This window comes from Taeniopygia guttata, chromosome 1 (assembly GCF_048771995.1).
Source record: "Taeniopygia guttata chromosome 1, bTaeGut7.mat, whole genome shotgun sequence".
NCBI lineage: Eukaryota > Metazoa > Chordata > Aves > Passeriformes > Estrildidae > Taeniopygia > Taeniopygia guttata.
Genome location: NC_133024.1, coordinates 98,376,165 through 98,401,080, shown reverse-complemented (window position 1 = coordinate 98,401,080; position 24,916 = coordinate 98,376,165). Strand labels below are relative to the sequence as shown.

The 24,916-nt window shown below is 37.0% G+C and overlaps 1 protein-coding gene across 1 annotated transcript; it reads left to right on the top strand.

The window, feature by feature from the left end:
• The first annotated feature begins 50 nt into the window (after positions 1-50).
• FANCB (FA complementation group B) lies at positions 51-13,851 on the top strand. Its single transcript, XM_002194464.6, has 9 exons — positions 51-258; positions 813-1,850; positions 2,839-2,991; positions 3,507-3,599; positions 7,342-7,470; positions 8,341-8,504; positions 10,594-11,048; positions 11,866-12,103; positions 13,234-13,851. Exons 2-9 carry the CDS (start codon positions 918-920, stop codon positions 13,652-13,654), a joined length of 2,586 nt encoding a protein of 861 aa, XP_002194500.5. The 5' UTR covers positions 51-258; positions 813-917; the 3' UTR covers positions 13,655-13,851.
• The last annotated feature ends 11,065 nt before the right edge of the window (positions 13,852-24,916 follow it).

Below are 24,916 nucleotides of genomic sequence, written 5' to 3'. Positions count from 1 at the left end.
GCTCCTCGCGGCGGGAGCTTTGCAGCGGCCCCGCCGGCCGGGCACCGGGAACCGGGAAGAGGGAACCGCGGCACGGCCCCGCCGGGAGCGGCCCCGCCGGTCGGGCACCGGGAACAGGGACACGGCCCCGCCCGGCCCCAGTGCGCGCAGCCCGCGGTCGCTGCCCCTGCCCGTGCCCGGTCTCTGCGGAGCGGGCGGTACCGCGGCCTGAGCCGGGCGAGGGGCAGCGCTGCTGACCTGCAGGTTGAGCGAAACTCGGTGAGACGGCTGCGGTCCCCTCGGCGTCCCGGGGCCTTCTCTGGGCGAGCAGGCAGAGAGGGAGGGAGTCTACTTGTCCGCAAAATGATGGTTCCTCAGAGAACTTTCTCCTTTGAGGCCTTACCGTTTTAACAAAAAATAAATTATAGCTATTAATAAGCAATGCGCCCGAGAGAAGGCTCTTTAATTTCAGTATTCAAACCACAGTTATGTTCCTGTCTGCTCAGTATATTTGTGGCTTCTTCAGTGCAATCACACAAATTGTGAGTGTGTGTGTGGCTTGGTTTCCATCAATATATATTACACTATGCAGCTGTTGATAACCAGAGAATTCATACTTTGGTAAAGAAACATTTCTGAGATGTTTCTATTAGTTAAATCTCTCAGTACAAAGTTGTTTAACGTCATTAATTATCTGTGAGATTAAAGCACATGCTGGCCTCATTCTCAAATTTTTCTGTGTTATTGCTTTGCAATGTATAGTTATTCATAAGGCTCAGTTCAGCTCGTCCCAAAACAATTTCTTTTTTTTTTTTCTTATTTGCTTTTTGTAGATGGAAAGTGTCCAGAAAAGGTAAAATTTCCACAAAGAAATAAGCCTGAAAGAAATATGGACACATGATTTTCTTGTAGAGGAATATACATTAAGATATATCAAGATGCTTCTGAGTGAGCAAGACCAAGTCTTGTCCTACAATGGTGAAGTCCTTGTATTTCAGTTGTCAAAACCAAAGCAAGCAGAGGAAGCAGAGGATAAAGGAATGAATTTATATGTCAAAAGGATGGTGTTCAACAGAGACACTAAGCTGTTTGTTCAGAAGTCTTCTGGAGTATTCAGCATGGGAGCCAGTCACTCAAAAATTGAAATTATTTGCTGTAGCTGCACAACAGATTCCAGAACAGGGATTATTCTTCCCTGCATTTTGATGAAGAAGAAAAAACGGAACAGTATCAAATACTTTTTATTGTTGCTTCACAGTTCAAACCAATTTGAGCCATCCTTTTATTTTAAATTGGATTATGAGTTGAAAGAAGACATCAGGTTGTTTGCTGGTCCCTCATTGTTGTGGAGACATGCCAACAAGCTGTTCTACATCTCTTCCACCACCCACATGGTTCAAAGTGCTCCTGTTCATCTTTCTTCTGTCGTGTGGACAGGTGAAATTGTGGGTGAAGGCACTGTTGTCTTAGGGATAAGACCTGCTTTCCTGCCAGAGACTGAAGGCTCAGATGGGTTTTCTGTTTCAGACAGAGCCATCTGGGGTAGTGAGTTCTTCGGATACGTGATTCAATCACAAAAATTTCTGACTGGCACGTGCTTCATGCCTCATGCTTACAGCAGAGTGGTATCTTCTGTCTACGTCTGCAGGAGTGAGAGACTGAGAAAACAGCTCCGAATATCACTTGTTGCCATAACCCAGAAGAACCAGCTTGTTTGGTTCCAAAATGGTACCCCTAAAGGTGTTTGTGAGCTTCCTTATGAAAAGCCATGTTCGGTAAAACCAGCTCTAACCAGCAGCAGTGATTTGCTATTTGCTGTGTCTTTTGCCTCTGGAAATAGCTGTGTTATACAGAGGAGAGACAGCTTACAGGTACTGGTGGCTTTAAACAGCTCTGTTTTACTGTGGTCTTTTTTGTATATATCTTCTTATTGAATGCCTGCAACTCAAAACCTGCATGTTTAAGTTCTTTAGATTTCTTGTTTGTTTATTACTGTTGCTGCTGGTAAAATAACCTGTCTAAAGTATGACATTGATTTGCTTCCTTTGCTTGCTTATATATCTGAAAATGAAGCTGGTATTCTCTCGTTTAGTAATACATTTATGAATCTGACCAAAGCTTCTGTTGCTAATTGAAAACTGCAGTAGTGTGAAAACTTGAAGTTGTAAGGCAGCTATGAGTGTGCCTGGATTATTTGTGTTAGAAGTAACCTCATATCGTTGCAAACTATAAACTACTCATTGGATCATCAAAGCTTGTTGAGCTTTAATTCCTAATACCAAAAAATTGTTCCTAGAAAATGTTGTTTTATGAAAATGACAGAAAAAGGCCTTGCTATTATTTTTAAAATTAGGAGAGACAAAGTTTCTGCTAGGGTTTTGTAATAGTCTGACATGAAGACTTTTATAAGTCGGGAAATAAAAATTTGTACTACTTAGTTGCTGGCATTATTATAAAAATGTGTCTTAACTTTCAAACATAGTTAAGTCTGTTGTGAAACAGAGATCTTTCTCAATATCAAAGGTACAATGCCTTTAATTGATCTTCAGCTGATCTAGTGCTTCTAAATAAATGTTACAACATTCAGCTATTCAGCTGTTTGAATACACCAAAAAGTTGTCATCTTCTCTGCAGCCTGTAACCTGGAAAGTGATCTTGAAAGAGAAATGGCTAATTTTTCCTGGTGTTACATAGGCTCTAAATGATGGGGTGAGATCGAGAGCTTGAAACTTCTAAATATTATTGTATTTCACACAACTGAATAGGCTGTCTCTTAATGGAAAGCAAGCTTCACCAAAATGAGATCTCAAATACAAGATTTATTCTAATAAATGTGTTTTAAAACCTCTTTTACTGTAGGTGGCTTCCAAATGGCAAAAAGTGAAGTGTGTTCTGGTGGATGATTTTATTGGCTCTGGAAGTGAGCAGCTGTTACTGCTTTTTAAGGATGACTCCAATACGGACGTATTAAGTACATTCAAAATAACAGATCTTGGGGAGGTCAACTATTCAGTAAGTTGAGCGTGCCTTTTCTCAGCTACTCAGTCTGTGCTTACTAAATTAAGAAAACCCCAACAAATCATTAAAGTATTGATGCAAAGTGAAATTGGATGTGTGCTGTGAAATGCCCTGAAGTTTGAATACAATATTCCCTGCTGTTATCTTAAATTATCTGAAGACGTTATTTCACTTCTATGATTGTATCAACATTCTGTTGGGAAATTAATGCAGCTGAAAATGCTTTACATACGTAATAGTTTTGCCACAATGGTTACCTTTTGGCTAAGAGCCCTTAATTTAATTAAGGCCATAGTGCTTGTTAATTATTTTCTCATAATTGTGTCTTTCCATTATGTACTATCAAATTTTAATTGCTTTCAGAAAATAGGATTTTTCTTTTAAAAGAAAGTGTGATTCTCCTGGCTTGCTGTATTTTCTCCCAGATTTTTATAATGCTGTGTAATAGCCTGTACTTACTTTCAGCTTTTTAATTAATTCAAGGTTTTGGTTTTGTTTTTTCCTTTCAGAGTGATATCAATTATAAATATGATGTTCCTGCTGCAGAAGGGTTGCAAGAGAATGGTTTGCTTACTGTCCGAGCCCTTGAAACAAGATTGCAGGTTTGTACTCAACAGTTCTGCCTCCCTGTTTTCTGTAAATTACTGTTCTGTATTATTGCATTATCTAGAGGGTGAGGCTAATGATACTGTTATTATTGAAGAAGTGGTTCAGGGAAAAGGTCAACGTGTTGAGTATTTATTCTTGAATAATAGTAGTCTGTGTTTCAGTTGTTTTTTCGGTTATTATGAGTGCATTTAGGTGATTGTAGTGATCTAACTTAATTTTAATTAAAAGTTTGAGATAATGCTGAAGCTATCTTATCAAAGCTTCTTAGCAGTCATTTTACTCATATTTAAATACCAGCTTAAAAAAAATTGGAATGTTTACTTCTTTTGCTCTCCATTACATACATAATTTTCAGGTCACGTAGTGGCAGGTTCCCAGTGAGTGCATGTGCACAAATTGGTGATGGTTATTTCACCACCTTCTGATGTTCGTGGTCCTGTTACTAGTGGTTTTACAAGGATATTTTTGAGATGTACTGTAGATAAAGCTAAAATATATCCCTCTTTTAACTAAAATAATGTATAAAACAAACTGGGGGAAACTTGGGAGTTTCCCACCCAACATACTCACCAATGTGACTGCTTTTGCAGTGTGTATATTAGCCTATACCAAATGGGTAAAAATTGACAAATAGGAAGATTATTTAAGCAAAAAAAAAAGGTTGAAGGGAGAACATGACTCATACTGAGTCAATGATGTGAGGCTATTGTTAATTTGCAAAGGGTACTTTAAAGACGAGATACGAGGTAATTATTCCTGCCACTTGAGAATTAGTGAAAACAAATTAGGGTATTGTGGCAGTTTTATTTCCAGCCTTTAAAAATGAAGCAAATGAATTGGCAATAGTTTACCAGTCAATAAATAAATAAAAGAAGGACATATTACTAAAAGACTGAAAAACAAAAGACTTTTCTAGTTCTAATGACAAGATATCTAAAGTGCATCATCCTAAAGATAAAAACTGTTTGAAGAACAGTGGACAAAATGGTTTCTTTCCCCTCCTAGAAGGCTAGAAAAGAGAAGCTGGATTAATTTTGAGGACCTCTTGAGGTCCCTTCCAATCCTACTTTTTTACAGTTTGCATTGGTTTCTGCTTTAATGTGCAGAAGTGAACTCTTCCTTCCAAAGCATATTTTTCTGTTTCTGCATTTTTTTCTTTTTGGACAGTCATATTTTAAAATTTACTTCACTTCTGCCTTCTTGCCCTACGCATTACATTACTTTCCTCTTCTACAAAACAGAAATTAGTTTCTGTCTCTTACTGGCTGCTCCTTCCTCAAATCTAATGAAGTTGTCCACCCTGCCATTGACAGCTGTACATTCTGTGTTCTATAACTTTCAATATAACAACTGGCTTCCAGCTGTGCAGCTCTGTGAATCTTGTCAGGATGAAATTAATTATCTGGTTTGCACTTGCTACTGGTTCTGCTGGAAACAAGCCACTGGTTGGATATTTTATCTATCGTGTGCTGATATAATTCTTACAGACACAGAATCCTTCCTAAGACCTAACATTTATGTGCTTTTAGATCTTTTTATTCTCTAATTTTCAAAGCCACGTGCTAGCACAAGCATTGTAAACAGTTGGAAATTTACTGTGTTTTAATGCTGTAAATTTTTGAAGTTGTGAAGCTGATGAATTTGGAAGTAGGTGCAGATATTTCTTTTTAACCTCACTCTTGCTTCCTTGTTGAAATCCCCATTTGCTGAACAGTGAAGTACTCTTGCTGGCTTTTATAATCTGATCTATAATTAAATTTCAAGGATGCTTGTTTTGAAGCAATACTGCATGAGTTCTGCTAAGCTTGGGAATTTTCAAAGGTTATTTAGTCTTGAAGTGGTGCCTCTTGATATTTATCATCAAAATTCAGGTATTCTAGAAATTTGCAATCAAATCAAATTTTCACAGTCTCCATGGAATCTTGTGTTTTAGAGCAAGATAAAACAGCAGATGCAGCCCTTTTGCATCCTTATTGCTTAACCCTTGTTTCACATCTTCATAGCTCTTTTCTTAACCACGTGAGAACTTTGACAGGAATTAATTATATCCACTGTATAATTAAGTTGTGTTTAAGTTATACACAGTAATATATAAAAACTGCATTTTGCAGGCAGTGAAATTGAAAAATAGATCAGCTTGAGCAATTTTGAATTGTTCTGTGTTTATTTCGTATACACTATTTTGGGCCTGAATCCAGCCTTTCTTCCTTTGCAGTTTTTTTTACTTTAGCATGTGATTTGATATCTTCTGAAGAAGATATCCTTTGGCAGACTACTGCAGTTACATTGCAACAGCTGAGGTTAGAGGGTTTATAATGGTTTTAGTTGATTGTTTTGGCAGAAATAAAGAAGTGTCTTTATGTCCACTGGTCTGTTCTCCCCCCATTACATGACAGTTTTGTAAGGACTATTAATTTTGGATTTACTCACAGCTCTATTGTCTTTGGCTCTGGACTGCCTTTATGTTCATGTTTCTTTTCTAAGGTGATCTAGTTTTATTTTCTTAGTTTCACAGCACAAAACTTGTAACTCTTGCTGATGCTTGTAGTGCAGTGCATCTTGGCCCACAGCAGAAAGGAAGTGCCTGCACTTGTGACAGAGCACGAATCTGTCTTGGGTTTGCTATGTGGTAGAATTCAGGTCTTTTTGTGGTGCTTTAGGAGGAAAAAGGGCTTGCAAAAGCCAGATTGGTCAACAAGCATGCAACAATGAATGTTTGACCATTTTAACTGCTTCCACATCTGTGCTTCCCCATTTGCTTTCTGGTTCTCAATTGTTTATTCAGGAGTTGGCTCCAGTGGGAGTAAATGATGGCTTAGTGTTCTGATGACCTAAATTAGGAAGGTATTGTAGACTCATCTTCATTCTTAGCTCTTCATTTTCATCTCTTGAGTCAAGTCTGGCACTGGATTATTGCTTGGAATCTGGTGCTTAGATTCACAGTTGGATAGGTGACTTTTTTGTTGGAAAACTTTTCGTGAGGGTGCTGTTCGACTAAATGTTCTTTGCTATTGCAGCTTGAGCAGAGGACATCATTTCACTAACAAGAACTGCTTTTTTATTCAGGCTTATAATGGATTTATGTCTGTTATTTGTTTGGGGGGGTTTTCTAAGGAGATGGGGAAGAGGCAAGTTTGGTTTTGCATTCCAGGGTTGAGTTCTCTCCTTGACAGCATTGGGCTTGTCAGACTGTTCCTTTCCAGATAATAGCTTTTGAGGAACTTTCTTAAAACCTGACAAGCTGGCATTATTTTTTCTTCTTTATTACTTGGTTTGTGGGTTTTTTTGGTTGGTTGGCCTTGGCTGATTTTTTGAGGGATTTTTTCATTGTGTTTTGTTTAACAGAGATACAGCCAACATGTGTGTCTGCTTGTGTATCTGTCTACTCTTCAACATATTTGACCAATAATCAATACAAATCTTGAGAAGAAGATGAAACTGCTATCCATGAAAAAGTGAAGCAAGATTACTAATGAAAGATATAATTCAGAAATATATATACAGAAATGTATCTGAATATCTATGTAATTTGATTAAGTTTACCTTAATATTTATCTTTAGGTTTAATATTGAAAGACCAGGATTCTGAGATTAATATTTTAACAACAGAGTAGCCTGACTTGAACATTTTTTAGAAATGTTACTTGTGATTCTTGCATAAAAATGGAAAGCTGAAAAGATATTTTAATAGCTTTAATATCTTATGTGCAGTAGTCTAATGATTATCTTTTACAGGCTGGTTGGACTTCTGTTCGAGAGCTGCAGCAGCATTTAGGACTCCAAAAGAGGGTTATTCTTGAGTCTTGCAGAGCATTAAGAGATCTTGTTGAAGAAAGAACCCATATTCTACCAAACTCAAAAGAGGTAAAATGCAAGAGATGGGCCAGGTCCCTTCTGAATTCTGCCAACCCATTTGTAGAGGGTGCTGCCATCAACCACTTTCCCCTTTTGCTTGTAGGGGTTGCCACTATCAAAACTCATCAATCTGCTATTTAAGTCTGGTTCATTTTCTTAACTTGCCAATATATGTAATTAGGAGTAAATTCAGTTGTTTCTACTTGAAATTGATGTGCACAATACCTCCTGACAACTGAGTGGTATGGAGGAGTAACCTCTGACAGAGTTAGTGACAAACACATGGGGAGGGTACAGTTCTAATTGCCACAGTTGCCTAGATATTGAATATCTGTCTGTAATATCACATGTTACAAAAAAGGAGTTGTCATAGAACTGTGTGAGCAAAATTGATTTTATAATGGGGGCAGAATGAACTGTGGGCTGAGAAGGTGATGGAGGTTGGGAAAATCTTACTTTAATACGTTGCTCAAAAGAAACCTGATTTAATTTAAATGGAGTTGATCTCTTTCGGTTACTGTTGTGACATCTTGCAAGTTTTCTGGGTTTGCACAGCAAAGTATTGAGCAATTAAATGCAATCATATAAATTCTAGCACCTTAAATCTTGGGACAATTAATTGTATGACAGGTCAAGATTTTGACATATGATGTTTATAAGGAGAGAATAAGTTGTACTTTACATGATGATATGTGTTTTAAGAAAATTCAATTCTAGTTATTGCAGAGAATAAACTATATATAGTTTATATATATCTTTCATTTTATGCATCTTAAAAGCTCTTCCAGCAGTCACTTGTGGCAAAACACAAAGTAATGCAGTATAAAAAGAACCAAAATCTCTGCTTAATTTATCTAAAAAACTACATTTTTCTGTAAGGAAGGCCTTGTCTCTCTCTGGGATGATGTAGAAAATCCTCCTGATTCTCTTAGTAAAGAGAGATCAGCATCTCAAGTCCCAGAGCACTTCACAGAGGAATTGTGGCAGCGTGTTGTGGATGACAGCCTGGTAGTTGGAGTAAAACTAACTGAATCATTTTGTTTGTGAGTATATACACTTATCCAATAATTTCATTGGTAGTTTTATAGAAAATGAATATGTAGGTTAAGCTCTGCAATAAATTTGAACTTTCTCATTTTGAATATATGCATATAAAGTGTTTCAAATGTGTCTTTGTCAGTATTCTTGCTGTTGGTTGCTTGCTCCCTAGCACTGTACAGAAAAATACATTTTACAGCCAGAAATCAGTTATGTGAGTACAATTGCAACATTACTGAAGACATTTTACAAAAGTGTTTTCTTTGACAAAAATTATGGCTCCTTATAGTCTATGTTGACATAGCAATGCTGAATCAGTATGTGTTGTAAAAGCTACACATCAGTATGTGTACCTTAGTAACTGTTAGATACTTGCCATTCCCAACTGATTTGCTTCAAGAAGCATAAAAGAAAATATATTGAATTCTCTTACCAACTAATAAATACTTAGCTTTTGAATTGAACTCTTCTAGTCAAGTACCTAATCAACATGCCTGCAAAGCTTGTATTTTGTGTAAATCATGTGGAGCAATCAACCATACAATACTTAAACCTTCAAATTAATTTGGTTGGTTTTCTTATTATCTTTAAAATTATTCGTTTATTCTATTTATTTTAATTACTCAGTTCTAGTTGTAAATTCTACTTATGTCCTTTTCCCTTATAGAGAGGGAACTAAATTGAAACAGTATGAAAAAAGAGGATACATAAAATATAAAATTACAGCATGTATTGTGTAATGTAAATTTTGGTGGAGTCAGAACTAATCTTTTGACCCATGTTCCCACAGGCAGTGTAGCTGAGGCTGTGTTAGACTGAGCTCAAAGACTACTGATGCCACTAAAAATCATTCAGGTGGCTGTGAGGGAGCTGACCTGTTAGGCCCTCTGGCCAATCTGCTGGAGCTGTGGCTATATTCTTTCTCAACTGCCAGATTGCTGTAACTTTACAAGAAAGTTGACCTCATCCTCTTGACAGCCTCTCTTAAGTGCCACTGAGGCAAAAGATTGTTTTTTACCTTTTTAGTGTTTGTTCTTTTAGCTTTGATGATGATGCCTTTGCTTTTTATTTTTTTTTTTAAGTGAAATGCTTCATTCCTTTATAACTTCAGAAATCTTCAGTAGATTTTAAAAACCAGCAGCAATCTAGCCCTCTCCCTCATTTTTGCAGTTGAGAAAAGATCTGTGGAGAAGCCATTTGTCCAAGGCCATTTTCTGCAGGCCAGCAGCAGAACCTGGGTCTTCTGAGCTCCAGTTCAGTACTGTATACAACAACATGTGTTTGTGGGGGAATCAGACTTGCTTTATCTCCAACCCCAACACTGTAGTTGTTTATTGAATATTTTTGTGCTTTCTACTAATACAAGATTGCAGTGATATCATAGATTGATTTATGAGGTGGTGATACTTCTCTGTAAATAAAATTAGACATTCATAAGACTTTCAAATGTCAGTGACATCTTGAGATTGAATTGATTGACAGAATAATATATTCATTGAGAGAGGATCTGGAACAGCAATATTAGGAATTCATTGAAAAAGCCCTGTGTTGAATAAATAAAGTACTTCATACATTTCAGGAAATTGCTGCATGTTCAAGGTAACAATATCTTAAACCTTTTATTTTACTCTACATTCAATTTTGTTTGAATAGCTATAAAAATGTAGAGTATCAGAAGAGCTTCTAGTCCTCAAAAGGGCAGAACTGATATTTTCTGTAGATTTTATTAGAAAGAAAGGAAAATCTTTAAAAAGTAATCCATAAATGTCATAAAGTATTCTTATAGGTTAAGTAGACTTTTCAGGTTTCTCTGGCAGAATTAAACATCCAAATTCTTTTGGTTGAAATGAAGCATCTAACTCCTATAAGCTCTTCAAAAATTCAGTCCGCATTTTGAAAAATGTTTATACAAAAGAGTTCATATGAAACAGTCACGTGAAGGACTTAGCGTCTTCACAAAGTCTATGACTTAATCTGGAATAGTATTGGAATTTATGTCTTAAATGTCTACATATCTCTGCAGAGTTGTGGTTATTTGTCAGAAGGCAAAAATGTGAACTGGGAGTGCAGTCATATTGTATTGGATTTTCACAGGTCACTGAGTGATGTCAGTTTATCTTTAGTGATGGATCAAGACTTCTCTTCAGTTTCTCCAATTATCAAGTGTCAAAGTAAAATCATTAAGCTGAACAAAGCCTTGTCAGCACTGGCAGTCTCCTCAAGTCAAATTGAACCTCCTCCAAAAAAGATGAAACTAGACTTGGATAGAAAGAATGATCTGCAAAAAAAAATTCCTAAGAGTTCTTCAAGGATTCAGCTGGATGGAGCAAAGACAGTCACTGCTGTCACCAGCCTTTCCCCACTACTGGCATTTCATCGTGTGAGCTGCGTAGTTCTTCTGCATGCCAGGAAGCAAAATGATCAGAATGATAGTTTACAGCAGAGCAAAAAGATTACTATACTCTGTGGGAAAATTTTGTTAAGTCTGGAAGATATTTCAAATGGCAGATATTCAATAAAGATGCTAAGGAGTAATAGTTACTGTACAGGTAAATGGATTTATATACTTTGGATTTATAAATATATATATTTAATTCTTCTGCTTACTCTAGGTGGTGCCAAGCTAAGCTTCTCTCTGAACACAAGTTGCACAGACCTTTTGGGAATTAAAGCTGGGTGAAATAGGAGGTGGAACATTTTTCAAAATGGAAAAAATGTTTAGTGAGTTGCTGTAAGGTTTTGCTAGCATTGGTGATGAAGGGTATCTGGAAAGGATCATTTTGAAGATAAGTTTGAGTACAGAGTGCTGAAGCCTATATTTTTTCCTATAAATAAGATACTGTAATTAGATACAGAAGGTTTTTTATGACATACTCCTACCTGTTAAATAATACCAAAGTAATTGAAGCTCTTCCTCATCTACACATATATTAAGAAAAATTCTTAAATTTCTTTCAATATTCCTGATTGGATTGACTTTAAACTGGGCTTTTGCTCAGGTAATGAAATATCCTTTTTATTGTTTGCAATGAATTTCAATTTTTCTTCCTTTAATCCTGTGTCACTGCTAAAGCCAACATGTTATCTTACTATCACAGGCTATTAATAGTCTTCTTTTGGCAAGGTGATGTTTATCTTAAGTGCTTTCATTAGACTGGTGGTCCTCCATTAATCAACTGTTGTGCTTGACAGAAATTGGGATAAGAATTTAGGTGAGAAGAAAATTCCCAAAAATGCCTAAAGACAGGTGCAAATCCTTCACAAAAAAAACTGAGAATATGAGCCAAAAATCAAAGTTCATTTAATGCATGCCTCATGATCAAAATATTTAGTTCAAATACCTTTTTCTCCTGTATTTTCTTGCAGGTTCCATGGAAGATATACTTGCTGTCCTTGCAGTGTCTGTCAGATTCTCCTTTCAGATTGTGTCTTGTGACTGCACATTGACTCCAGTCAGTTCATGGTTACTGGGAGAAATGGAGTGCACACCATTTAAGGAATGCCAGGACAACATATTCTGTCATAAAGCAGGAAATGTCCATGGCACAATTTTTAACTGGGCCCTGAAAAATCCATTTGAAGGAGTTCTAACAATATTTTGCAGGTAAAATCACTTGAAAAGCATAGCTTATATTCATCTTCCATACACCCTTACTTAATGTGCTATTTCTTACTGGTACCATAAACAGTAGCCAAAATTGTAACCAATAGGCTGCCAATAAGATGATATGGTAATTAATAATCACCCATAACAGAACTGTTTTCAGATCAGAACTATGGCAGAACATGAACTGAATTGTTTAATTTTATCTAAGCTATAACATTGAATTACAAATAAGTCTAGTCTCCATTAACACCTGCTTGGTACTATTCCTTTTCTTCATTTTGCTGCATCATAATTTTATATTCTTTTTTCTTACATTATTCTTAGTATAATGTGTAATTAATATTTTTTTTCTTCAATGTGTGTTATTTTTAAAACCCTCTTAAATATTAAATATTTTAAATTAATATTAAAACAAAAAACCCTACAAACTCCAAGTTAAATTAAATTTAAATTTATCACTAGGTAATTTTTTAGTTTAGTATTGCAATATAAATGTAGTCTCATTTTGTACAGGTATCTGCTATAGTTATTTCCTATCTACTGTTATTATGGAAAGGAAATAATCTGAAGAGTCCACCTGATGTCCTGTCTTATGCAGATTCTTGGACAAATATTTCCTAAGCCAGGTTAAGCAAGTTAGTAATACTGCCACAGTTTATGACTTAGCTGGATAAGGCTTATAACATAAAAAGTACTTCTGGGATATTGACAAATGTTGCTGTTTTGAAGAGTTCAAGCTAAAAAAATTAAAAAAAAAAAAAAAAAGAAAATGTGTTACTGGTAAGAGTGTATTTTGTAGTGAGGTTCATCTTTTCCTCAAATTAGGAGTTGATTTCCTCTATGTAAGAGGAAAGGCTGAAATATTTAGGCAATTAATCAGTAAAATTTTAAGATTTTAAGTCTCAAGACTTTTGGTTCCTTTTGAAATGTGATTTTACTCATACTAATCACTTTTGATTCCATTTTGTTAATAGTTACTGAGCCTCATGTGTATGGGCTGTGATTGTATTTTCTGTATCTTTTATTCCTGTGTTTGGATTGATCTTTTATCTGGCTAGGATATTTCTGTGATAGGTGGAAACTACGGAGCATACTCATTTTGACACCATCATCATTTTGTTTTACAGAAATCTGACTGTCTTGTTCCAGTGCCTTCACAGCCTGACTAGAGTTCTCCCTCCGAGCTGCAGTGTAAAACTGCTGAGATCAGGAAGCAGAAGAGTACTTACTGGACACTTAGCATTGGCTCTGGAAAAGGAAATGCTCACCTTGAAGAATTCTCTTTTCTTAAAAGAAACTAAAGCTGAAAACAGCTTGACATGGAGGAATGAGTCTGGCAAGAAAATCGATAATGCTCCTCTGGCTTCTTTACTGGACACTGAGGAAGGAGTCCGGCAATTCAGAAAGAAGCTTCAGAACGAGCGGGAAGAGAGTGTGCGAAGTATGAACCAAACAATGAATGGTGCCCTGTACCAGAAACTTGCTTTGAAAATAGCAGAAGCTCAGCTCAGTTCAGATATGATTGTGTGGAGACTGGCCAAGTCCTAGAAACTATTGACGAAATTTATTTTGAAAAAAATTGTATTAAAGTTATACCATTAAATAATATGTATATTTTCATGGGTACTTATACTGCTTTGTATTCTATAGCATTTCTGTGTTGTTTCTACAGAAAAACAGTGGCATTTTAGTTGAAGACTATTGGAAGAATTTAATATTAAAGATTGAGTCATTATTTTGTTACAGATTTTGAAAAAATATTTTTAAGGTATTTTCTAATGATTCTTACTCCAAAATCATATTTTTTTGACTATAAAAGAACTATTTTAGAAAAAAAAAATTAATGAATGTGTACTCTTTAAAGTAGTTCTAGGGAACTTGAAAGACGACTGTTTACACATGTAAAATGTAAGCCTTTTTTAGACATTTTAAAGCAGGTGTAGAAAGGATCTAAGTTATACAACCAATTGTAATTCATAATTTGAGTATGGGGTTGGACAAATTCAAAGAAGATAGAGAGAGTTTACCTTCATATGTCAAACCTTTTAAATAACTTTTAGTGATAGAACTTGAGGGACAAAACTCTGTACCTTTTAGCCTTATCTTCTGGAGTCCACTCTCAGATTTATGGAGTATTTATTGGAGGTGGAGAACCAAATCAGACCTTTTAATCAAATTTCAAGAACTCATGAAGATTCATTACAAGATAAAGCTGCTTCAGGTTTGAGAGGTCCATTCCCATACAATTTAGTAGTAGGGTTAATCTCACTGGTGACTCCTGGAGGAATGTCCTTGGCTCTTAACCTAGCTTCAGTGTCAGAAGATTGGCTTGCTCAATCCCAGAGTCAGATGATTGCTAATGCTAGCTGCTCAGTGGTTTTGGCTTATCTCAAGTAGTTTAAATAATATTGGGCAACTCTTTTATTATTATTCCTGTTTTTGCTGGCTTGAGGAATATCCTGCTTATGCTTCTAGGAAGAGAATGGCCTGTACTTGCTGAGATAGTAATTTTTTAATCAAATTTTTTCCACTAGTTTCAAGAGGGGCAGAAAGGTTATAAAATTCCAAATCACAGTAATTTGCTGCCTTTTATCTCTGATTTATTTAAGTTAAACATTCTCACTTCTTGTCACCATTTTTTTCTGAAGTTATCAGAGTTTTGCTTTTCATTTTCTCTGCAAACAGAGTTAATAGTTGACATGTCCAGCATGATCTCTCTCTGACAATAAAAGACTGGCAGGAAAAGTAGAAGATATTTATTGACTCAAAGGAATACTGATGTTTCAGAATAATTCTTTTTGTCTCATCAGAAAGTTCAACTTCTGTATGTATGTCCTCTAGAAGCATTAAGTGGTGATGTTTTTCAATCCAAGGCATCTTCTCATTCTGGCAACAGGAGTGAACTGATGCACATTAATGCAAAACACTGCCTAGAAAAACAGTAAATGAGAGAACTGTGCTTTGTTAACTTAACCCACTTCAGTGATATAGCTCCCCTTTTGAGATACTCAAAGTATTACTCCTTTTGAACTACAGAGAAGGAAAATCTTCCATTAAGATGCCAAGAATGTCTTAAGAAATTGTCATGGGTATTTGAATCTCAGTATTTACTGGATGAGAAAGTCGAGGGTTTTTCACAATTCTTTCTTTGTTAAGCCACAGTCAGGCAATTGTCAAAGTTTAAGAACCCATTGTTAGGGCCTGGCAGTTGGTTGTCACTGGAATTTCCAAAAATTCCTGATTATAAACACTTAAATGAAGCAAAAAATCTCAAGGTTCAATCCTGTAGCTTGCAGCTAAGGGCAAGACCTTGCTAAGCCATCTGAGCAGAAACCTTCGGAGCAACAAAGCTACAGTTCAGTCCAGGGCACTTAAAGGAGATTTTGCAAAGCAGTGTAAACAGTCCAGTAGTTGATTTTTGTCAGCACATAGCAGCCTGCTCTCATGTTATAACTAACCATCATTGGTCTGTCTGTCTGTCTTTAAAGAGAAACTTCCATTTGTGTTCACATCCCTTTGTTGAAATAACAGAGTGGGACAAAGGAACAAAAGCTGCTAATCACAAATGTTGCTAGTTTCTAATTCCATGGAGTTGTTACTTTAAAGAACCAAACAGTGAAATCACAGCAGTGTAGAAGTGAAATCATTAGAGTAGAATAGTGACAACGTGTTCCTGCTAAAGAGACTTTCCTGAGGCATGAATGCTTATTTTGTAAATCATCAGATGAGGTCATTAAACACTTTCCTAACAGCTCTAGGATTCCTGGGAGCAGTTCTTCAACTGGGTAGTAATGCATAATAGCATGGTACAGCTTTCAGTGGTAATGATGCAGGTGTACTGCATGTGTGCCTTACTTTTATGTGCCAAAATCTAAAGGTCTGGGAAGACTTGAAAGGTTTCTGCTGATATGTGTATTTTTTTGGCCAGGGATAGGATAAAAATGGAGCAGGCATTAACAAAGATTCAGGCTCCCTAGAACCTTATCTTCGAGTGGCAGCAGCAGGCATTTCTTTTAGACGTATTTGCTTTCCTAAGCTTGCCTTTCAGAGGTAAAAGCAACCAAAGGTGTTAACCTACTTCTTTGGTTTCTTGTGATGATTAATGTCTGTGCATGCTGGTGTTCAAGTAAGAAGTCTTAAATTTCATGGACTAGAAAGATGGTTACATTGGCTAACTATGTTTCTGTCATGAGCTGTTGGAGTCCCATTTTCTGGACCTCCAAGAAAGTATTGGAAGTGAGATCTTGCATAAAGTGGATTTTGCAAGTATTTTTCTGAACAAGTCATTTGAGAAATTAAATCAGTGGCAGCAGCAGTGCTAGGAGGAATTAGTATTGTCAGGAAATAACTGATAAAACAGTTGAATGTTTGATTCTGTAAATAAATTCCTCTTTCCATGATAGTAGATCAAGTTGGGAAACATACACATCCCAAGGAACAGAAGGCTTTTTGCTACTAAAGCTGCTATTAATAGCAGATAACTATTCACACCAGACATTGACTGTCTAACACTCATGACTCCTGTGTAGGAGTAGTCACGAGTGTTACACCAGGAGGTCAGTCCCCACCCTGGAACCTCTGGCTCCTAGGTAGGTTACAAAGTCCTTTGAAGAGCTCTTTGCTTCATCAGGTATGTAGGTGTAATCCTGTAGGGTTTTTTGTTTGTGCGTAGCAACCACTACCTGTTTGTGCATGATCCAAGTTAATGAAAACCATAGTTGATACTAATGTGTGTAGTGGCTTTGTACACAGCCAGCAGGCTCCTGGTGTTCTGAATTTATCAGTTCTGGTGGATTTAACAGAACTGGTCTCCAGAGCTTACCAGTCCTGGGAGACTTTCACATGTTGCTTCTCAGCATGTAATAATCTCCTCAGCCTGCTGCCTGCTGGTAAACATTCCTCCCTCCTGAGCTGGAGAACCCTGCATAAACTCACACAAAGGGGCCTTTGATAAACAGTAAAACTGTGCCCAGAATCAACTTGTCTTGGCCCCAATAGTCCTGATTTCTGGAAACCAGCAGATGTCAGTGGTGTCTGACAGGTATCTATAGGAATGGCTCCAGTCTTCTGGCCATGGCAGTCTTCTGTGTGCAGATATTTAATTTGCAATTACTCTTTTATCACATGTTTCAAAAGACAGATATGCAAAAAGAAGTCTGACGTAGGAAGTACGAGTTGTCATGCCTGGATGCGCTCTTACAATGTTAGCACTTTTAAAGTCAATATGATTTAAGACCCTAAGAGGGATTGTGTGTCAAAGATCTCTGCTTTTTCTGGCCAAATAGATTAACTTAAAGTATTTTTTCTCTGTCATTCTAAGGCTTCTTAGGAAAAAGAAACCTGTCTGCTCTGGAGTGATTTCTGTCAGACAGTAATATTTCCCTTTTACGTTTGTGTGTGTATGTATTTCAAATCAGCCACAGGCTGCTCACTTTTTCGTAGTAGTAGAAGTTAAGCCTTCTCTCTCAGCTGCTAATTTTTGTTTTCCCACATCTTTTCACAATTTGGGAACCGTGACAGTCATATGACTGCTCTCCTCTGAATCATACTGACTCTGCTGACAAAAAAATAATGGTAGCATGTTTATCCATGAGTGAGTTATTCATTAGAGGCTATTAGCAAAGATGATAGGCTCAGCAAAAGGAATATTCAAACAGTGGTAGTTTTCTTCTCCTCCTCCCTACTTCCCCGGGAGAAATTAAATTTTAAGCAGTGGAAAGAAAATAATTTAAAATCTCAAATAGTTGTAAATTTGAGCATTTAGTTATTGCCAAGTCTCATTTATTTTTAGGTTTGGTTGTGGGTTTTTTCAGTATTTTCTTTTCTGCACTCCAGGCATGTCATTGGGTAAGGACAAGGTGAACATCAGTGTGTAGCAGGAGTTTCTAGCCAAGAAAATCCTCCCAGGGAAAAAGCAAAAGAGTAGGAGGTTTGATGCTGCTGTTTAGTCATGTTAATTATTGCTTTAAGGAGGTGATACTACTTAGGTCTCTTCTGTGACCTCATGTTTGTGGTATGTGACAAACTTATCTCATGAGTATATTGAGAATTCATAATTCATAAATGCAAGACGGCAGCTGCATGTTTGTAAAGCACTTGGCTAGAGCGGAGGCTGCCCAGCGCGGTTTGTGTCAGTCCAGCTCCTGCCTCGAGTCCTGCAGTCACAAACCGTGGGGCTTAACTCTGGTATTTAGGTCAGAGGCACAGGTTGGCAAAGCAGTCTCAGGTTAACTAATCCTCCTCCTTATTGTCCGAATGGGGAGGCGGCGACTCGTGCCGGGCTGCGATCCTCACCCGGCACAGGGGGAGAAAGGGAAGGCTTTGGAGGAGTCCTGCAAAACAGCCGCGCTGCCTCTGCGCCTGCCCCTGCCCTCTCCCCGGAGCCCCACTGCTCTTTCGAACTGAACATGTCTTCTGTGCAATCCTGCCTTTGAAATGTTCTCACGAGGGGAAATGCAAAAGCTGCCAAAAACTTCCAAAATTTATGGTTGGTGGGAGTCTGCTGTTTTTGTGAAGTCTGTACTATTCCCTCTGCACAGGATCTGTGCACACTGTATTTTCATGTTTCTCTCTTCCCCTCGCCTCAGTGATCAAATAGTGAAAACCAAAACCACAATCACTTCTAAAATTAAAAAAAAAAAGAAGAAAAAAACAACAAAGCTAAAACCACTTTGCCATGCTTTGGCCTGTAGGAAACAGGTGCAGTTCTTTTCCAAACTGCTGAATCATAGAATCTGCACATAAAAGTAATGAACAAATTAGACAAAATTTTCAAGAGCTGCAAGTAATTATGCAACACAGAAAAAAAACACTTCCTCTCCACAGCCCTGACCTGAGCTTTCTACCAGCTCTTCATGACTTTATGCTGATAAGCTGCACAGGGTTTTTTGTTCATTTTATAAGATCTCTGAAGTTAAGGCTCATTCACACTTCTACTTTACTTTTTGGTAATAGATTTTAATGCCGCCTCCAATGTTTTAAACTTTTGTTTTAATTTTGCCTTTTCTCAACCTCAATTAGGTAAATTCAGCACTTGTTGGATGGGTTAGTATACTACTAGAATTTTTAAATTCCATTTAGATATGAGTTGCTATTATGTTGCTATCTATTAAAGTTGCTATCTATTTAGATATGAGTTAGGTATGAGTTGTGTGTACAAACTTCCAGAAAGGAGTGAATTTCTGGAGGGGTTTGTCAGAAGCCCCTTTCTTTTTTTTTAAGCAGTATGAAACCTTCTAATTATCAAATCATCCAGATGTGTCTGAATGCAGATAATATACCAGCTGTTTTAATCACCCCAAATCAACTGCATAAGATAATTATATCAGTGAAAGCAAAGAAAATTATGTTATGTTGGAGTTACATGTATTTTTCAAGACAACTATAAGGAGAAATAATACAAGACAATCAGGCCAGTTCAGCAATCTTCCCTGTTTAATAGCTTATGTTTGTTTGTCAGCATAAGGTAGAATTGTCCAGGAGAGCAGCTGTTGGATTTGAAGAACACATGACTTTTCTTAGAAAATGCAGTGTCTATGCGAAATAATTATCATTTGTGATTACATTCATTAGATTGTGAATTCTTCCCCAAGCTGGAGAGACAGTGTAGCTGTCATGTTGTACATAGGAGCGGGCTTTTCAACAACTGTCCCTCCAACGGCTGTCTGTGAATTAATGACTGGAAGTTAAATACAACCACCATGGAGAACAACAGTTGTGACCTCAACAGGAACAGAGCTGAAATTACACATTCCTGTGGGGAATAATAGCTGATCACCCAATGCTGATGACTTCACTGTGTTTGATTTCCCTAATGAGGTCCCTGTTTTCAAAGATTATTTTTATTTAGTTACTCAGAAATGGTTTTGTGTTGTGATGGTTCTACTAAAGCACTCAAGAATTTTATAATTTCAGTTTACTCCATAATTTACCAGCCACTTGGACAGAAGAGTGCCTGTGTAAATGCAGAAATGAAAAAAAAAAAAATGTTCCTAAGGTACTATCTTTATTTGTTCACTTACTTTTGCAGTGTATAGTATTCCAGTGCAAAGTACCTCAATAGTACACACCACCCTGCCAGTAAATGTGATATTTTTTTTAGCTACAAATCAGCTTGTAGGATTTTTCTGGAAAGAATATATCAGTTTTGTTCATTTCAAAGTATCTTAATTTTTAAACATGTGTTCTGAATATATATAGACCATATATATATGACCCAGTGTGTAAAATCCATCATACTTTAGTACTGGGCATTTTACTTCAGAAAGAAATAGCTAATTTAAAAAATTTTCCCTGTATTTTGTAGGACTGGGAAAATGAAATAGACTTGTCAGATATAATCAAATAGGTTGAATAAATGATCCCTGCTTATTCCATTTTCTCTGAAGATGAGCATATTTTCTTTTGAAATTATAACTAGTAATCAAGTAAAATAACATTAAGGGTATAATTTTTTAAAAATGTATTAAAAGGCATGGGGAAAGAATAAATTCCTCCTCTATTTTCCCACCAAAAAGGTAGGAATTTGTGCAAACTGGTGTATTTTCTCCATAAATTGGCATGTTATAATCTAAAAGAGGATAAAGAAAAAGGAGCCCTGTCATGTTAAAATTGATTTTTTCTACAATAAGTATTTTTTCTTAATGGCTGTTGAAAACACTTGGAGTGAATTTAATTCTTCAACAATCCACCTTAACCTTCTATAAATTAGTAGCATGTCTAAACCAGCAACACATTAACAGTATGAATGATCCAGGATTTGAATGATTTCACTGACTGTGGATAGCCTGAGGTTATAGTAATGATTCCCTTAACATCATCTGAAATCCTTTTTTTTTTTTTTTTTATTAGTTATTAAGAATATTAAGAATTTGTTGCATATCAACCCACTCATACACATGCTAAGTCTAGCCAGCAGTACAGCTCATCTTTGGAAAACTCCCTTCTCACGCTGCTGAGTGCCATTCATTCATCTTGCCCAGTACTAGTTCTCATGCCTTCTTAACATGGATTTTGCAACCTGCCCCATGTACCCCCATGCCAGTATTGCAGCTGTACACCTAAAAAAATTAGAATCTTCTCTTATAAATATCACAGAATCTTTGACTTTTCAGCAATTTGTTTTCATTTGCCTGGGAGGTATTTGTTCATCTGTATACAACTCTAACTGCCCTTTCCCTCTGCATGTCAATTTTTAAACCACTTGGAATCCAATGAAATGCCTCCAGTTCTCCATTGCCTCCCCTTCCCCCTAAACTCATTTTTATACCTCTTACACCTTTTGGCTTAAAGACAGTGGTGAGGCTTCCTGAGAGCTTCTAAGGTCTGCACATCCCTGATTCAGAATCTGCTTTTTTTGTCTCACCACAGTAGTTAGTGGATTTCACAGATCTAGATTCACAAATACTCTACTCCTTTGCCAAGGCTTTTATCAGCCACTAGTATAATTTTTTGGAAGGTATGAATTGGATGCCTTTCTGAAGTAGTAAATGCAGAGAACTAATAAATTCTAAACAGAGCAATAAATTCAAGCTTGCATTTATTCTGCAGTTAGTTGCTGTTTATTTTAGTCTCTGTTCCTACTTATTTTATATTTACATTGGCAACAGATTGGCTTCAATTCATTTTGAAATTGTTTGCAGTAAAGCTGGCCAATAACATGCCCATATTCAACAAGGTAACACTATACAGCTTGTTGTAGTCATTGATAATGGTATTTCTTCTTCATGGCAAACTGCATATGTTGAAGACTGACTGAATGAATACTAAAATACCTGTGCTTTGAATGCCAAAGGTGTGCTAGAAATCAAAACCAGATTTCAGTTGTGAACTATGAGAATCCATTAAAGTTAGATTTAATTTCAGAGCAATGAAACACCATTTCTTCTTCAGGTTGTAGTAGAAATACTGTATAGGGTCTTTTTCCATTCTAGATTCAAGTTCTTTTAATATAACAAAGAAATAAAGACATGCTTAGGAGTTCATGTTTCCAACTTCTATCACAAAGTTTTAGAGACACAAAGTGTAACTTGAAAGCTAAGTAGTGCTTGCAGATATTCAAATAAACATCTCCAGAAGGAATTACCAAATTATTTTAAGTATGCCAAACAAAACATAAGGAGTTCTTTGTCCATTACCCTTCCACTCAAAAATCACCATCATCCTTGTGACAGCTATCAAGTGAAAAAGTGAGACTGGAATAATGAATGTAGTTACGCTACATAAACTATCTTATGAGTCTGAAAGATGAAGAACAGAAACATTAGGCCACCAGCAAGCTAGCTGTAGGGTACCTGGAGGTGATTTTGATGATTTGTGAGGCTGCAAATTGGGGATCAGCTTCCTTGCTTTGCGGCATTCTTTATATACTTTATCTGTGATCTTGGGCAGATAGTGATGTTAGTACAGAATCTATTATTTAGCTTAAGAAGTTTTACAAAACAGCTGATCTGGATAAAATGCTTCAAAGGCATCTGTTGGTTCTAAACAATGTTGTTACTTTGGATTACTTACTCTATCGCTGTAGAATTCTTATTTTTATTGCAGCTGATGTGTATTGCTTTATCTCACCTTTGTGCTGGAATCCCTTCCCTCTCTATTCTGAGTCAGAACAAATCTTACCTCAGCAAACTGTGCTGACCTTCTCATTTCTAACATCCTGCCATTACAGAAATGTTTACAAAATCATGTTTTATGGAAAAAAGAAAAGAGTTGAATTTGTATTGTCTTAAAAACAAGATTTTATCACTAAAGAAAGAATAATGAACTTCATTTGATACCTGAAAAATGAAATATTATTTCCAAAACCAGAAGTGATTTCCATCTATTACTTGAAATTGGCAAAATTCAAATACTTCAAATACTAATTCAAATACCCTTCAAATATTCTTGGAGGGAAAAAATAGTATTTAAATCTCCTTTTGGCATTTACTTACTTTTAGCCTGCAGCATGTCTGCTGATTAATAATCATTGGTGGACTAAGATGCCAATCAGTGAAAGCACATCTGTCTGCAGCTGACCTCTGGGGATACGTAAAGTCGGAGGTGATGCCGTGAGGTTGTTTATGTCTATGCACAGTGGCTGTCTCTCTTAAAACTGCACAGAGAATCTTTAAGACAGCCTTTTCCAAGAGTTCTCTGCTCTCTGGGAGAGTCTCCCCGTGAGTGTGCGCTCGATGCCCGGGGATGCTGGTGCCCGCAGCCTGTCCCCAGCGCTGGGAGGCGGCAGCGGCGCGGCCGGAGGCGATGCTCCGGGGGATGTGGTGGCAGAAATAGCTCCTGCATGTATAGATAGTTCCACATACTGCTCAATAGTTCCACATACTGTGACGGTGGCAGGGTACTACACTGCTGGTTTATTTATATCTGTGGGAGCGCCTCGAGCTTCATAACAGAGTATCAGGCTTGTGCTGTGAGTTGTTTTGATTGTTTTACCTCCGAACACAATCTGATTTATAAAACTCCTTGTTTTTCTGCATCAGTCTCAGTTTCTTGCCTACAGTGGTAGCTACCAAAAAAAGTTTACCAAATTTAGGAGCAGATCCCAGTTTGGGAGTACCTTTGCAGGCAGCCCAGAGTAAAAACTGCATTGATTCATCTGTTCTCACACAAACGCAAACAGGAGGACCAGGGCAGAGGACCAGGATACGCAGGCCTGGACATCCCCATCTTTCCAGCTGCTGCCAGGCTGGGAATGACCCACAGACTTTGTGATTCAGACCTGAAGCAAAAAAAAAATATTTATAAGGTGGGTGGTTTTAAAATGGTTTTAAAAATTGGTTTTAAAAAGTTGTTAAAAAAATTATTTATAAGGTGGGTAGAGGTAGCTTTGCAATGTTGAAACACATACATTTCCAGTTTGAACAGGGAGTGCCGCCAACTGACTTTCTGTTCCCAACAGTAGTTGATGGATCCATTTCTGAAGCACTCAGCTACCAGGGGGTGCATGCAGGTGGCAGACTGAAAAGCAGACATGTCAGCAAGGATATATTTTTGAAATCATGATTGGATATTGGCCGTGTTCGTGTGATGATTAGGATGCAGCAGGAATTGTTTGTGGTGAGTAGGTCAATGCATTAGTCTCATGTAGATGTCTCACCTTTAGATGGACCTCCCATTTCAATTCTTGCTTTTTGCCAAAGAAAGAGTCCAGCACAAGGGAGGTAAAGCAGTGTGGAGCAAATAATTATTATTCTGCAACCTCACTAACTCAACAATTGGTGTTCATGGTCCTGACTACATATGCTGAGAAAAGGGTAGTGATGCTGGAGATAAGGGAAATAAATGGCTCAATAAAAGAATTCTCACCACTTTTTTTTTGATAAATAACCTTGTCCTTTGATATAAAACACGTTCCTTTATAATGTGCATTATGGCAGGAGCATTTCTGATAGAAACTGAGGGGCTGTTCTCTTAAAGCATACTTGGTTCAGGTCAATAAATACACAGTGACTCACATCCAGCAGTACAATTTTTTGTAAATATTAGGGAAAGAGACATCCCAGCAATCATATATCTACAGATGACTGTATAGGGAAGTACTGATAGGAGCTATGTACTTTTAAGTCTTTGCTAGTACTTTGCTGCTCAGTACAAAATCCCCAAATTTCTATATTAGAGATGAGGCAAAGTGGATTTGTGTGTAGAAAAGATGTTAAATTCCCTCATAGCATTTTATTTGCCTGATTTTTTCCTCTACGGTTTCACAATAATTTAAAGTGTGTTTTTTTTTTCCTAGTAAGGACTGCCAGACCTGAAGTTAAAATAGAAAAACTTCTCATCTCCCTTGCCTTCTATTTAGAAATAATTCTA

What these genes read in the sequence shown, in the direction of transcription:
- FANCB (XM_002194464.6), top strand. Translation starts at nt 918, where the DNA reads ATGCTTCTGAGTGAGCAAGACCAAGTCTTGTCCTACAATGGTGAAGTC. An exon ending in AGAGGAGAGACAGCTTACAG is followed by an intron (nt 1,851 to 2,838) that starts GTACTGGTGGCT and finishes CTTTTACTGTAG; the next exon opens with GTGGCTTCCAAATGGCAAAA. An exon ending in TTCTACCAAACTCAAAAGAG is followed by an intron (nt 7,471 to 8,340) that starts GTAAAATGCAAG and finishes TTTTTCTGTAAG; the next exon opens with GAAGGCCTTGTCTCTCTCTG.